This window comes from Chiloscyllium plagiosum, unplaced genomic scaffold (assembly GCF_037043375.1).
Source record: "Chiloscyllium plagiosum isolate Xiang-an unplaced genomic scaffold, Cpla_swu_hap1 HiC_scaffold_28, whole genome shotgun sequence".
In the NCBI taxonomy this organism is placed as follows: domain Eukaryota; kingdom Metazoa; phylum Chordata; class Chondrichthyes; order Orectolobiformes; family Hemiscylliidae; genus Chiloscyllium; species Chiloscyllium plagiosum.
In genome coordinates this window covers 5,637,920-5,653,978 of record NW_028270166.1, presented here as the reverse complement: position 1 = coordinate 5,653,978, position 16,059 = coordinate 5,637,920, and the positions used below count along the sequence as shown (strand labels likewise).

Genomic DNA, 16,059 nt, shown 5'->3' with positions numbered 1-16,059 from the left:
GGACAAAACAGAGTCGTACCAAGACAGCTGAGCTATAGGCAGCTCAGGCGATTATTTACCTTGCTGCGAGCAATCTGCACTTCATAAATATTTCATTGGTTATGTATAAAAGGTAGTTCAGAAATGACCCTTCTTTATCCGGCATCCACAGGTTACTAGACAGCACTCAGAAACTCGGGTCTTCATGATTTCCATTTCCCCCGGGACTTTGTCAAATGATTAAGAAACATGATACCCTCCTCCTGGGTCAATGCAATCATCGTGTTTATTGACAGTCATTCTCAAAAAGAATGCCCACCACCATTCAACTTCTCCCAGGTTTCAGTCTCTAAAAATGAAAAATAATTGCCTCCCAATCGGCAACGAACACCTGACAAGTCATAATTCCAACGGATTCTATAAAAATATCCATTTCCAATTTGCTGAGTGTCTTTACCGCAACATGGACTGTGTAAAGGAATCGCTTTGCAATATATCGGAGGAGAAATCAAAGCCCACTCTAAATGAATTGTTGCACTGCTCCGTTCATGTAGAAAATGTACAGTATCCTTGCACCAAAATCTGCATAGATATGGTACAAACAGAGGGAGCTTATGCCAAAAAAACCAGACAAGTTTAGATATGTATTCCCACAAAGCAGGCTAATGATAGGCAAGGAGAGAATCCCAGAAAAAGAATGCAGCACAGATAGGATGAGAGAATGGCCCAGGAAATGGAACATGGGACAAAAAGGTGAGGGATAATGTCTCCTCTGGAAAAATACCCAGCCCAGCTCCTGCAAAGGCCTCACAAAACAAATTAAAGTACTGCACACTTTATGATAATAACATGTGCCTAATAAAAGAGGGGACATTGGAGATAGGCTATCCTGGGAACAGACATGGTACTGAAAGAAAACGCATATCATGGGAAATGGATACAATGGAGACAGGAGATTGGGTATCCTACAAAAGTACAAGAACTAGTGTCCCATCTGGCAATAACACGACGCAGTACATTAACACAAAGTCTGGATCATCCCTCCAAGGAGAGAGCAAAGGAAAAACAAACCATTCCTTCAAAATTAAACTTGACTGATTGAAATCAAAGAAATAATAAACTCAACCGAGCTGTGCGAGGAAGGAGAGATGGATGTTAGAAAAGCTCTGATTGCACCGTAGCTGAAAATGGCTGTCTTCCCGTCCACATCACACACAAACTGTGAGGGGACACAGTCAAAACAGGATCTCCAGCACCAGCTTAAGAATCCCAATCATTATGGTCCACATTACCGACTTCTCCTCTTGTACTGTCTTTCCCGGGGTCCCGTCACCAGTGCCCTCATCAGTGGGATAGGAGAGTTCAGCAAAGGGGTCCTCGATCACTCCTTGGTCGAGGTAGATCCTTATCTCGTACTCCGTCTCCAGGTGCGAAGGGTGCCCGTAGACACCAACAGCCACTGGACGGCGGAATCTGGAGGGCACTACCACCCAGTCCGAGCCACATGTGGTCGACTGCAGCTCGTAGTCATCGAAACTGGGGTATCGGGTGGAGTCAGAGACATAGAGGTCAGCATCACCCCGGTAACTGTCTATCCGTAACACGAGTCGGCCAGCGTCCTCGAGGTACATGTAGGTGTAGTTTCCGGGTGTAATCTGGTCGTGGTGCACGTACAGTAGGATCCAGTCATCCGAGACTGGCTCGCTGGCAGAGGATCCGCCCAATGTACCCAGCACCAGCTGGCACAGAAACACCGTCAGAAGCGCCCCGCACACCAGAGACATTACGCTGTCAGAAATGATGAACCAGCCAGTGTCATCTGTACGGCATCTGTGGAAATAACAGCAGAAGCTTGTGTTAACTCCTTCCCTTCTGCTGCATTAGCCAGGCTGGGGAAAGGCACGATGGAGCCTAAGATAAGAAACCTTGCACCTTCATCCCTCCCAAATGTTCTCTGTACAAATACAAATGGCTATTGATCGCCTTGTGGAAAAAAAAATGAAGATTGTGAAATAGTGACTGGGTGAGCTGTCGAGGGGACAGAAAGCAGACAGTAAATGGTCCTTAAATTGGTGCCTTCACACTGGAGGGAGGTGTATAGTAATAGAAGCATCTATTACTATACCAATAGCATCTAGATGTATAGCATCTACAACTCCTGTAGATGCTAGAGATCTGAAATAAAACGAGAACATGCTGAGGAAATTCAGCAGGTCAAACAACATTCATGGACAAAGGAGTAGAGTTAACATTTCATGTTGAGTTGAATAGAAATGGTGTGCAGGGATATGGGGAGAAGGAAAGTGACTGGCACAATGGGATATAACTGGTGTAAACATGATAGGCTGAATGGGTCCTTCTGCACTGTAACAATTCTGTGATTCTGAGTTCAATACAGCTCTTCTTAGGAATTGAAAGTAACTGGAAAAGTAATGGGTTTAGTATGCTGCAGAAAAGGGGGATTGAAGTAGCAAGTGGAACAAACAGTCAATGTTCCCCAGAGCCAACAGGGAACAAACAGTACAGGTCAGTATTAGGACCTCATATGAAGACCTGTTTGACTTGATACAAGTAAAAATCTAGACATGGGTACAGAGTGCATAATTTCAGAGTACACCAGAGGGGGAGGGGGAGGGGGGGGGGGGAGAGGGGGGAGGGAGGGGGGGGAGGGGGGGGAGAGGGGGGAGGGAGGGGGGGGAGGGGGGGGAGAGGGGGGGGAAGGGGGGGAGAGGGGGGGGAAGGGGGGGGGGAGGGGGGGGGAGGGGAGGGGGGGGGGAAGAGGGGGGGGGGGGAAGGGGGGGGGAGGAGGGAGGGGGGGGGAGGGGGGGGGGAGTGGGGGAGGGAGGGGGGGGGAGGGGGGGGGAGTGGGGGGGAGAGGGGGGGGAGAGGGGGGGGAGAGGGGGGGGAAGGGGGGGGGGAGGAGGGGGGGGGAGGGGAGGGGGGGGAGAGGGGGGGGAGAGGGGGGGGGGAGAGGGGGGGGAGAGGGGGGGGAAGGGGGGGGGAGGAGGGGGGGGGAAGGGGGGGGGAGGAGGGGGGGGGGAGGGGGGGGGAGTGGGGGAGGGAGGGGGGAGTGGGGGGGGGAGGGGGGGGAGAGGGGGGGGGAGGGGGGGGGGGAGGAGGGAGGGGGGGGGAGGGGGGGGGGGAGAGGGGACGGGGGAGGGGTGTGGTCGTAATCAACTCTCAAACCCCCGGTTGCGCCCCGGGCCTGGCCTTGACCGGAAGCAGCGTCGCCCCGGTGCCCCGGGCCTTACCCCCGCGGCCGCTCCGCTCCTGCTGCCCGGAACCGCTCCCTGCAACAAGGAGCCGGAGGCCAAGAGCGGCGCCGCCCGTCACTGCTGCCACCTCCGTGAACCGGCTCCACCTGTCGGCCGGAGGTCACCACTGCAGTAGTTATATTGTTAGGGATGAGGGATGAGGGATGGGGATGGGGATGGGGATGGGGGTGGGGATGGGGGTGGGGGTGGGGGTGGGGATGGGGGTGAGGGGTTTAGATTAGATTACTTACAGGCCCTTTGGCCCAACAAGTCCACACTGACCCACCGAAGCGCAACCCACCCATACCCCTACATTTCAACTTCACCTGTTTAGATTAGATTAGGGTTGTTCAGGGGAGGGGGAAATGGGGAAGGGGAATATCAGTGACTCGGCCACCACTAGGTCCCAACTGTAAAATACTCCAGGCCGGTCACTGCAGCTTCCACATCCAGATCCCTGAGCACATTGTCCAAGCTCGCACACCAACTGAGAGAGTGCTGCACTGTCTGAGCTGCTGTGTTTCAGATATGGCAGCAAACTAAAACCAAGACCACACTTTCAGGTTGGCATGAGACACCATGTAGTCAGTACTTTCATGTGTTATAAGAGGGATTTTTTTAATTGGTGGACCAACCTTTATTGCCTGTCCCTAGTTGCCCAGTCCCAATCCCCCCATCACCCTCCCCCCTCCCCTATCCCCCTCCCTCTATTAGTCCCTACCTGAGCTGTCTTCTTACACTGCTGCAGTCTATGTGCCCTTAGGGAGGGAATTCCAGGATTTTGACCCAGTAATACTAAGGGAATGGCGATATATTTCCAAGTCAGAATGGTGAGTGACTTGGAGGGGAACTTGAAGGTGGTGGTGTTCCCATGTATCTGCTGCCCTTGTCCTTCTTGACGGATGTGGTTGTGTGTTTAGAAGGCGCTGTTTCAGGATCTTTGATGATTTTCTGTAGAGTATTTTACAGATAGAATACACAGCTGCTACTGAGCATCAGTGGTTGAGTAACTAAATGCTTGTGGAAGTGTTGCCAATCAAGTTGGTTGCTTTATTCTGGATGGTGGCAAGCTTCTTGACTGTTCTTGGGACTGCACTCATCCAGGCAAGTGGGGAGTATGCCATCACACTCCTGTCTTGTGCCTTTTGGTGGTGAACATGCTTTGGGGATTCAGGAGGTGAGTTACTCACTGCAGCATTCCTAGCGTCTGACCTGCTGTCGTAGTCACTGTATTTATATGGAAAGTTCAGTTGAGTTTCTAGTCAATGATAACACACAGGATGTTGATAGTGGGGAATTCAGTGTTGGTAACACCACTGAATATCAAGGGGCAGTGGTTGGATTGTCTTTTATTGGTGATGGCCATTGCCTGGTATTTGTGTGGTGTGAATGTTACTTGCTACTTGTCAGTCCAAGCCTGAATATTGCCCAAATTTTGTTGTATTTAAACACAGACTAATTCAGTATCTGAGGAATTACAAATGGTACTGAACATTGTGCAATCATTTACGAACATCCCACTTCTGACCTTATGATAGAGGGAAGGTCATTGATGAAGCACCTGAAGATGGTTGGGTCTAGGACACTACCCTGAGGAACTCCTGTAGCGATGTCCTGGAGCTGAGATGACTGATCACCAACTACCTTCCTGTGTGCCAAGAATGACTTCACCCAATGGAGAGTTTGCCCCTGATATCCATTGATGCCAGTTTTGCTGGGGCTCCTTGATGCCACACTTACTTGAATACAACCTTGGTGTCAAGCGTTGTCCCTCTCCCCTCCCCTCTGGAATTCAGCTCTTTGGTCCATGTTTTAACCAAGGCTGGAATGAGGTCAGGAGCTGAGTAGCCCAGGTGGAACATAAACTGAGCGGGTGCTGATTGAATTGAATTGAATTGAATTGAATTTATTGTCACGTGTACCGAGGCACAGTGAAAAGCTTTGTCTTGTGAGTAATACAGGCAGATTACAGAGTTAAGTAGCACAGATAAGTAAACAGCAGCAAAACAAAAACACAGGTACAGGTGAATGTTAAGAGTTTGTGAATCCATTCATTATTCTAACAACAGTTGTGTAGAAACTGTTACAAAACTGGCTGGAGTCTATTCAGGCTTCTGTACCTTCTCCCCGATGGTAGAGGTTATAGAAAAGCATTGCCAGGGTGGGATGGATCTTTGAGAATGCTGGCGGCCTTTCCTTGACAACGGGCCTGATAGAAGGATTCTATAGATGGGAGGTCGGCCTTTGTGATTGTCTGGGCTGAGTTCACCATTCTCTGTAACCATCTCCCATCTTGAATGGTACAGTTGCCATACCAGGTAGTGATACATGACACCCTCCATCATTTTACTGATGATCGAGAGTAGACTGATGGGGTGGTAACTGACCAGGTTGAATTTGATATGCCTTTTATGTACGGGGTATACCTGAGCAATTTTCCACATTGTCGGGTTGATGCCATTCTTGTAACTGTACTGGAACAGCTTGGCTAGGGGAGTGGCCATTTCTGGAGCGCAAGTCTTTAGCACTGCTGCTGGAATATTGTCAGGGCCCACAGCCTTTGCAGTATTCAGTGCCTCCAACCGTTTTTTTGATATTATGTGGATTGAATTGAATTGGCTGAAGACTGGAAGAAAATGGATAAAGATCAGCCTGGGGTAGTCAGTAACTGCTAATTGTGACCATTAGTGGCTGACAATGTCTTGTTTGTGGTGGCAGCTCATGTGATGAATTTCACCTCTGAATATCAAGGGGCAGTGGTTGGATTGTCTTTTATTGGTGATGGCCATTGCCTGGTATTTGTGTGATGTGAATGTTACTTGCTACTTGTCAGTCCAAGCCTGAATATTGCCCAAACTTTGTGGGTGGGGGCTGGGGTAAGGGCATGGGAGATGGTCCTCAGACCCTAAAATTATTGAACTTGACTTTGAGTCCCAAAAGCTGCAGAGTCCCCATGCAGAACATTAGATGCTGAGGCTAGAACTAGAGTAGAATAAATTAGAAAGAAAGGGTGGCCCATTGAGGATGAAGGTGAGGACAAAGATGGCGGCTCTGGCATGGTAGGTAGTATTGGGGCTCCTGAGCCCATCCCCTCCAAGCTGGCCGCATCCTTCTTTCTCCTTTTTTGTCTTTTTCTTTCTTTTTTTTCTTTGCTTCATCTTCTGATGATGTGGAGAAGCTGGAGTGTGGACTCGGCGGGTCATCAGTTGTGGTGGTGGTGGTGTGCAGAGCAGGGACACTTGGCAGCAGCAGCGGGTCACTGTGGCAGAGGTGGTGCCCGGAGCGAGAACTCCCAGCTACAGTTGGCCTGAAGTGGAGACCTTGCTGTACAGAGAGCAGGGACTCTGTGAGGCCCAGGACACCTTGCAGAAACCCCGGAGCTGTGTTTGAAGACTCCGTTGTACAGAGGATGAACTCTGTTCATGCAATTTCTTTTTATTATTTTTCTAACTTAAAATGGCACCAAATTGGTGGTGTCAAACGCTGAACAGTAAAGGAAGTAAAGGTTATGGTGAGAGGGCGGGTGAGTGGAGCTGGGGCCATGAAAGGATCAGCCTTGACCTTATTGAATGGTGCAGCAGGCTCGAGGGGCCGAACGGCCTACTCCTGCTCCTGGTTCTTATGTTTAAAACACTTTTCACTGATGTTTAAAACATTTATGTGACAATAAATAACTCATATTCATAAAAAAACCTTTTCTCTCAGGTCATGAGTCTTTGGAACTCCGACCCACTCGAAGGAAGTGATTAAATATTTTTAAAGTGGAAACAGATGATTAACAAGGCTCTGAGAGGCTATTGGGCAGATCGTAATCTAGAGTTGAGGCCACAATGATCTAACTGAATGACAGAGCATCCTTGATGGACTGAATGACCTACTCCTGCTTCTAATTTGTATGTTCATATAATATAGGCTAACACAGAATAGGCTAACCGATAGGAATATTGGCGGCACAGCGGCTCAGTAGTTAGCACTGCTGCCTCACAGTGCCAGGGACCCAGGTTTGATTCCAGCCTTGGAGTGGAGTTTGCATGTTCTCCCCATATCTGTGTGGGTTTCCTCCGGTGCTCTGCTTTCCTCCCACAATCCAAAGATGTGCAGGTCAGGTGAATTGGCCATGCTCAATTGCCCAAAGTATTCAGGGATATGCAGGTCAGGTGGATTCGCCGTGGGAAATGCAAGGTTACAGGGATGGATCTGGTTGGGATTCTCTTCAAAGGGTGAGTGGAACTTGTTAGGCCAAATGGCCTGTTTCCAGACTGTAGGATTCTGTTCTATAGATTCTGTGAATGAATATCAGCAGTCAGTCCATGCTCAAATATAGGAAGCACCAAGGAAATAAGGAAGATCCTGATCAAAGGCGTCCAGAGTGGGTCACCTTATAAAGCTACGGGCGAGAACTTAGATGGAAATCACAGTAACTAAAATTGAGAAGACAAGAGAAAATTCTCGAGCTCAATGCCACCTGTCAAGTGGAAGATGCACTAACTATTGTGGCATGAGTGAAAGGTTCAGGACAAGCTCAATGTAGCAAATGTGCAACTCCTTGGGCCTTAGTGTAAACCCTGGTATACACCGGGACAGACAAAACTAAACTGCACACTCCCTTTCTTACAGACCCAGTGACAAACTAATTACCTTAAACTCAGCAAATGAGCAGGCTTCGGGGATTTGCACGCAATACATAAAATAAAATAACTTTTGACACTCGGACAAACAGCTGCCGAATAAAACAGTGAAGGCACAGCTTAGAATGGAACAGAAAATCTTGGAAGTATTCAGCAGGTCAGGCAATATCTATAAACAAGAGTTAATATTTCAGATCTATGTCTTTTTGCCAGAATTGTTCTATCAGAAAATGTCAGTGACCAGAAACAAGAATTATCTTTCTCCCTCCACAGGTGCTGCCTGACCTGCTGATCATTTCCAGCACTTTCTCCTTTTATTTCAGATTTCCTCAAGTACTTTTGCTTTTTGAATGAATGGTTCATGCTGAAAGTTGAAATCAGAACAATTCTGGACACTGGTGAAAGCTTTGTTTTCTACAAGATGTATGTATTGAAGTTGGAATTTGAAATAGGGATGTGAAAGGGTATAAAATATCAGAAATCCAGTGATTTAATTCCATATGTGCAGACACAAGCCAGCACATACCCCCTTCTTAGGTAGCCTCTTGGGGCTGAAGATGACTTCCATTCCTGTTTGATGGCTTCTGAGATCGCCAAGTGATTTATTAATTCTGTTTAGGGAAGGAAATCCGACCTTGCCTGGTGTAGCCAATGTCTGACTCCAGATGTACTAAAATCATGCTTAACGGCATGATATAGTCACTTCCATCATACAGCAAATGCAAAAGCAAATGTGTACACTGCAAAGATCTCAATGATAATAGCCAGCTCAATGAGGGGTAAAATAAAACGAAGAACTGTGGATGCCTGGGATCTGGAACACAGAAAGAAATTGCTGGAGAAACTCAGTAGGTTTGAGAGGAAAGAAGGCAGAGTTAATGTTTCCAGTCTGGAGATGAAGATTTGAAACATTAACTCTGATTTCTTCCCAAAGATGCTGCCAGACCTCCTGACTTTCTCCAGCGATTTCTGCTTTCGTTAGTGATGGATGACCGTTGGCCAAGTACCTGGACAGAACTCCCTTTGTGCTCCACCCCTGAGGCCGAGAGTTTCCTGTGCTCATCTGAGTGGGTGGGGAGAGACTCCAACAATGTGGCAGCCCCTCACTACTGCACTGAAAATGTCAACATGGATCATGGGCTCAATCCTCCGGAGTGGGATTTCAATCCAGTTTGGAGTTACCATGGAGGGTACAGAGTGCTACCTATGTTACAGCGATAGGAGAGAAAGTTGGACAGGAAGATTTGCAGATGACAACCTGATGGTTGTATCACTGGCCTGTTAATCCAGAGACCCACGTAATGTTTTGGGTTTGAATCCTGCCATGGCAGATGGTGGTAATGGATTCAATAAAAATCTGGAATTAAGAATCAGTGATGAGTATGAATCAATTGTTGGGAAAACCCATCTGGTTCCCTAATGTCCTTTAGGGAAGGAAACTGCCAACCTTACCTGGTCTGGCCTACATGTGGCTCCAGAGCCAATTTGGTTAACACTTAAATGTCCTCTTGGCAATTAGGTATGGGCACTGAATAGTGGCCGAGCCAGCGAATCCCTCATCCTGTGAATGAATTTTAAAAAAGATTTTGCAGTAACAGTAAACATTAAAATGGAGCCGAGAGTGTGGTACTGGAAAAACACAGCAGGTCAGGCATCCGAGGAGCAGGAGAATCAACATTTCAAGCAATAAGGACTTTGGTTAGGCCACATTTGGAGTACTGTGTGCAGTTCTGGTCGCCTCACTTTAGGAAAGATGTGGAAGCTTTGGAGAGGGTGCAGAGAAGATTTACCAGGATGTTGCCTGGAATGGAGAATAGGTCGTACGAGGATAGGTTGAGAGTGCTAGGCCTTTTCTCGTTGGAACGGCGAAGGATGAGGGGTGACTTGATAGAGGTTTATAAGATGATCAGAGGAATAGATAGAGTAGACAGTCAGAAACTTTTTCCCCGGGTAAAACAGAGTGTTACAGGGTCATAAATTTAAGGTGAAGGGTGGAAGGTATAGGGGGGGGTGTCAGGGGTGGGTTCTTTACCCAGAGAGTGGTGGGGGTATGGAATGCGCTGCCTGTGGGAGTGGCAGAGTCAGAATCTTTGGTGACCTTTAAGCGGCAATTGGATAGGTGCATGGATGGGTGCTTAAGCTAGGACAAATGTTCAGCACAACATCGTGGGCCGAAGGGCCTGTTCAGTGCTGTATTGTTCTATGTTCTATGTTCCTGATGAAGGGCTTATGCCCAAAGCGTCGATTCTCCTGCTCCTCAGATGCTGCCTGACCTGCTGTGCTTTTCCAGCACCACACTCTCAGCTCTGATACTCCAGCATCTGCAGCCCTCACTTTGTCCCATTAAAATGGAGTGTCAGCTTCGGTTCACTCTCCATAGGTCGGGCAGCGTGCTTTCAGAATTCTCTCTTTTCTCAATTTCAAAATGTTTTGTTTTATCTTCGAACTTCAGTTTGTGTTGAGCTAAAATCCTGGCAGGTCTCAATTAGACAGAAAGCGCTAACTGAGCAAAATAGAGGCTTGCTGATGTTCTTGTGGTCTCTGGCAAGCTGCTGTGGTGTTCTGTTTCCCTTTTATATTGCATTCTTTCAGCAGGAGTTTGTACTGTCGGGCTGCGGGGAACAACAGACATCACCTGGGAGAGCTGAGGAGAGAATCTTACGTAACCTTTGCTTAAACAAGATCCAGATGGGGAGGCAGATAATGAGCTCATGGTGGAGGCTTCAAGTCAGAAAGAGATAAACAGCAACAGCAGTAGCAACAAACATGTCATTAAGTATTAACTGTAACGTGTGGAGTGGGCAGTCCCATTTAAATTCTTGTCGTGTTATCCTGCATGCAAAGGAAATCTAGACCAAGCTCCCTAAGCCCTCCAGAGAGGATTGTAGAAGCTTGTTGAGGGTGGGTATTGGAGAGGATGATCATAGACAATCCAGATCAATCACATCCTTAAGCCTGTGATCATGCCACCCCCCCCCCCCCCCACCCCACCCCCGCTGCTCCAGAAGTACATAATAACACAGCTGAACAGGTTGGTTAGAAAATACCACAGACAGAGACAGCAGCCTGGGTGGATTGTATTAACAATCTTGTAAAAACACAGTGGATGCTGGAGAAACTCAGCAGATCTGGCCAACAGCTGTGGAGAGAGAATCAGAGTTATCTGGTATGACACTTCATCAGAACTAGAAGCAGACAGGAAAAGATGATATTTTTGCTGATGACCGGGTGGAGGGGAAAAGGAATGAGCGGATCGGTGGAGACAGAGGTCAGATGACAGTGGGTGTGGAGAGGTTGTTCCTCCTTGTGAGAGAGTTTCAGACCAGAGGATATCATCATCTCACAATAAGGGGGTGTTTGCCCAGTTAGGACAGGGATGAAGGGAAAGCTGAAACAAAACCAGAAATTGATGGAGAAACTCAGTATGTCTGTGGAGAGAAAACAATTCTGGGGTCACTGGAGCTGAAGTGTTAACTCTATTCTCTCTCTTTACAGATGCTGCCAGACCTGCTGAGTTTCTCCAGCAATTTCTGTTTTTGTTTCAGATTTCCAACATCTGCAGTTCTTTATTTTATTTAAGAGGAGGAATTTCTCCTCTCAGAATCTGACTGAATTACTTACTGCAGAGAGCTGTCACTAAGTATATTGAAGACTGGGATGGACAGATGTTTAATCCGTAAGGGAATCTAGAGTTAGACAATAGACAATAAGTGCAGGAGTAGGCCATTCAGCCCTTCGGGCCTGCACCGCCATTCAATATGATCATGGCTGATCATTCCTAATCAGTATCCTGTTCCTGCCTTATCTCTATAACCCTTGATTCCACTATCCTTGAGAGCTCTATCCAACTCTTTCTTAAATGAATCCAGAGACTGGGCCTCCACTGCCCTCTGGGGCAGAGCATTCCACACAGCCACCACTCTCTGGGTGAAGAAGTTTCTCCTCATCTCTGTCCTAAATGATCTACCCTGTATTTTTAAGCTGCGTCCTCTGGTTCGGCACTTACCCATCAGCGGAAACATGTTTCCTGCCTCCAGAGTGTCCAATCCTTTCATAATCTTATATGTCTCAATCAGATCCCCTCTCAGTCTTCTAAACTCAAGGGTATACAAGCCCAGTCGCTTCAGTCTTTCAGTGTAAGGTAATCCCACCATTCCAGGAATTGGCCTGGAAATGAACTTGCCAGTGTTCTGGGAAAAGAGCAGGGAACTGGAGTTGAGGATTATCAGATCAGCCATGACCTCATTAAATGGCACAGCAGACTCAATGGGCTGAATGGCCTCCTTCTACTCCCACATCTTATGGTCTTAAGCTGTGGTAGAGTGGACAGTATTGCTGTGATACCTTCTTCCTACTGGAGATCATTAAATGTTCCCAGGTCTGTACTGGGTGACCAGTCACATTCTAGAATGATTTGATCATCCATTTCTGTGTCGATTGTCTGTTTCTCTCTTGGATTTTGAATTTCCCCAGGAACATCGCGAGAGACTAAGAGCAGGGATCTTCCACATTGAGTCTATCTCAAGCCTTGGGAAATTCTTCAGCCTTCCAAGTCTCGTCAGGAACAAAGTTGTGGTAGCGAAGGTTAAGGTTGTGGATTGAATCATAGAATCCCGACGGTGTGGAAACAGGCCCTTCGGCCCAACAAGACCACACCGACCCTCCGAAGAATAACCCACATAGACCCATTCCCCCTACCCAATTACCCCATATTTACCCCTGACTAATGCACCTAACCTACACATCCCTGAACACTATGGGCAATTTAGCATGGCCAATTCACCCTAACCTGCACATCTTTGGACTGTGGGAGGAAACCTATGCAGACATGGGGTGAATGTGCAAACTCCACACAGACAGCCGCCCCAGACTGGAATCGAACATGGGTCCCTGGCACTGTGAGGCAGCAATGCTAACCGATGAGAAAAGTTGGTGAGACCGTGGTGGTGGAGCAGGTGTTTGAGTTGCTCAATTTGCTAAACTTCCTGAGAGTTGTGACACAAACAGCAAATGGTTTGGATGTAAGCAGCCAGGGTGTGGGGGACTGGGGGTGAGGCTAGCAGTGAATCACTGGGTTCCACTGTTCAATTGGACATTGACAAGTTGGTCCCTGCTGGTGTGTTGTGTCCTCCCCAGCTGCAGTGTACTCACAGAAAATATGCCGAAATCAAACTGAACAAAAACCCCTCACAATCTTTGAGCAGCCTGGGTCTGTAGGGGAGGTGAAATCTTGTTAGATCTGTCGACTTTTGAGAACCACCCTAGTTTAATTACTGTTCAGGTCACATTGAGGGAGAAGGAGGGAATTAATGGACTGAAACAAAGGCAGAATTTGTTGGAAAAGCTCAGCAGGTCTGGCAGCATCTGTGAAGAGAAATCAGAGTTAACGTTCAGAGTCTGGTGACCCACTCTGAGGAAGGGTCACTAGACCCTGACTGTTAACTCTGATTTCTCTCCCCAGATGCTGCCAGACCTGCTGAGCTTTTCAAACAACTTCTGCTTTTGTTTCTGATTTACAGCATCCAAGGTCTTTTTGTCTTTTTAATTAATAGACTGAGTTCATTAAGTTCAATCCTCCACATTGTTACAATGACATTTACATTTATGTTGGCAGGAATTTTCTGTTTGAAGTAAAGTGGCAACAGTGGTTGGGGTTAGCAGATCTAACCACACTCATTTTATAAGTGGGAGTAGACTGCTTGAATATGATTAATAGGTTCAAAATGAACTTTCACGATGTAAATAAACTCAGTCCTCACTCAAACAAACCTCTATCCTTATGCTCTGATGAAGAGTCATCTAGACTCAGAAAGTTAGCTTGCTCTCTCTCCACGGATGCTGCCTGAGCCGCTGGGATCTCCAGCATTTGTTGTTTGCAGTACAGATTCCAGTATCTACAGTGACCTGCTCCTACTCTGTCCCTCTGATGCAGTCACCAGGTTTTCATGAGGAAGGCACGTGGGCATTGCTTCATATTGAGAAGGCAATATTTGCTCATGTTGTAGTTGAGGTAATGACAGCCATTGACCCATAGAACAAGAAAGGCACCTTGCCCCCAGATCTCCATCAATGGCTGTATGAATTCCAGCAGAGACCTGTTGGACTGAATGGCCGGCTTCTGTGCTGTACACGTTTTGTAACTGCTACATTACAAATGCAAGTCTTTTTCTCTTCTGTATTCTATTATCTGGCAACTTATTGCAACCACCCCAGGTCTCCAGCCTATAGAAGGGACCTCCATCAGTCAGAGCCTGTTGTTCCTTCCTGACAATCCTGATAACTGATTGGAATGTGCATTTATTCCTGTGAACATCTCTTTTCCAGTTGTAATTCTTTTTGTTTTCCTTTCTTACTGCAATCAGTGCTTCCTTCAATCCTCAAACCTGTTGACTTGAGTCTCTGTCTGTTCTGTGACAGGCCAGATGGGAGGTCACAGACCTATTCTTTTTTAGACCAGACAACTCATTTCTGTCTCCTTCACAAAATAAAAATCACGCAGCACTGTTCCATTAGACATCCAGCAGATTGTCTCATGAGATGTCAAAACAATTTATCAGCAACTCTCAATGCAAAACCTGAAATTAATTGCATTTCCATGGCGCCTTTTATAACCCCAGGACCCACCAAAGTTCTTTGTAACCAATAAGTATTGGGAAAAAGAGTCTGTTTTAACACACACAGCATGAGGCTGCAGATTGCACTGACTGCATTAGTGCTTGTGAGAAAAACTATCCGTTCGCGATTTAAGGATATGGGGTAGGCCATATCCGACTGAGATGATGAGAAAAGTCTTCACCAAGAGAGTGGGGAGCCTGTGGAATTCTCTACCACAAAAAGCAGTTGAGGCCCAAACCATTGAATATTTTTGTGAAGGAATTACATATAGTTCTTAGGGCTAAAGGGATCAAAGAGTATGGAGAGAAAGTGGGAACAGGGGAGTGAGTTGGATAGTCAGCCGTGATCATGTTGAATGGTGGAGCAGGCTTAAAGGGCCGAATGGCCTACTCCTGCTCCTATTTTTTATGTTTCTGTGATCAGATTGGCTTGGTGAGTAACGGGAAAGGCTTCAGAGGAGCAGGGTGAGTGAATGTGATGACTGAGCTAATAGAGACATGTTTCCATGTTGTAACTCAGAGATACTTCGATAAAATCGATTTGTGTGGCGAGAAGCCCAGCAGGGAGAATGTAGACACAGAGCCTGCTGCAAGGATGTTGCTGGATCTGGAAAACTGCAACTAGGAGGAAAGATTGAATGGACTGAGATTGTTTTCCCTGGAACAGAGGAGGCTGAGGGGAGATTTGACTGAGGTGGACAAGGTTGTGAGGGATGGGTGGGATATGGACAGGGTGGTTAAAAAGGCATTTGGCATGCTTGCCTTCATTGATCAGCCCTTTGAGTAGAGGAGTTGGGAAGTCATGTTGATGTTGTACAGAACATTGGTGAGGCCTCTTCTGGAATACTGTGTCCACTTCTAATCACCCAGTTATAGGAAGGATATTATTGTGGTTTCAACTCCCAATGGTCTCATTTGTGGGCGGCATGGTGGCTCAGTGGTTAGCACTGCTGCCTCTAGCGCCAGAGACCCGGGTCCAATTCCCACCTCAGGCAACTGTCTATATGGAGTTTGCACATTCTCCTCGTGTCTGCGTGGGTTTCCTCCGGGTGCTCGCATTTCCTCCCACAGTCCAAAAATGTGCAGGTTAGGTGAATTGGCCATGCTAAATTACCCATAGTGTTAGGTGAAGGGGTTAATGTAGGGGTATGGGTTGCCCTTCGGAGTGTCGGTGTGGACTTGTTGGGGTGAAGGGCCTGTTTCCACACTGTAAGTAATCTAATCATAACCTTTATGAAACATCTCATTGAACCTGCCACACCGAGTGCAGTACTGAGGGAGTGCCACACTGTTGGCAGCGCTGACTTTCAGATGCAATCTTAAACTCAGCTCTCATCTACCCTCACAGGTGGATGTGAAAGATCACATTACACTAAAAGAGCAGAGGAACTCCCCCTCATCCATTGCCCCACATCTCTAAAACAGAAACAGACACAGAAAATGCTGGAGAAACTCAGCAGGTTTGGCATCATTTGTGGAGAGAGAGAGAAACAGAGTTAATGTTTCAAGTCCAATATGACCCTTCTTCAGCACAATATCATTAAACCAGATCTGAATATTTCTGTCTATTTTTTGGGATCTTGC

At 47.1% G+C, this 16,059-nt stretch overlaps 1 protein-coding gene across 1 annotated transcript; it reads right to left on the bottom strand.

Annotated features, from left to right (window-relative positions):
* Positions 1-242: 242 nt before the first annotated feature.
* Positions 243-3,293, bottom strand: cunh6orf120 (chromosome unknown C6orf120 homolog). Its single transcript, XM_043721478.2, has 2 exons — positions 3,231-3,293; positions 243-1,809 (listed from the first exon to the last, which is right to left on the bottom strand). Exon 2 carries the CDS (start codon positions 1,761-1,763, stop codon positions 1,215-1,217), a length of 549 nt encoding a protein of 182 aa, XP_043577413.2. The 5' UTR covers positions 1,764-1,809; positions 3,231-3,293; the 3' UTR covers positions 243-1,214.
* Positions 3,294-16,059: the final 12,766 nt, after the last annotated feature.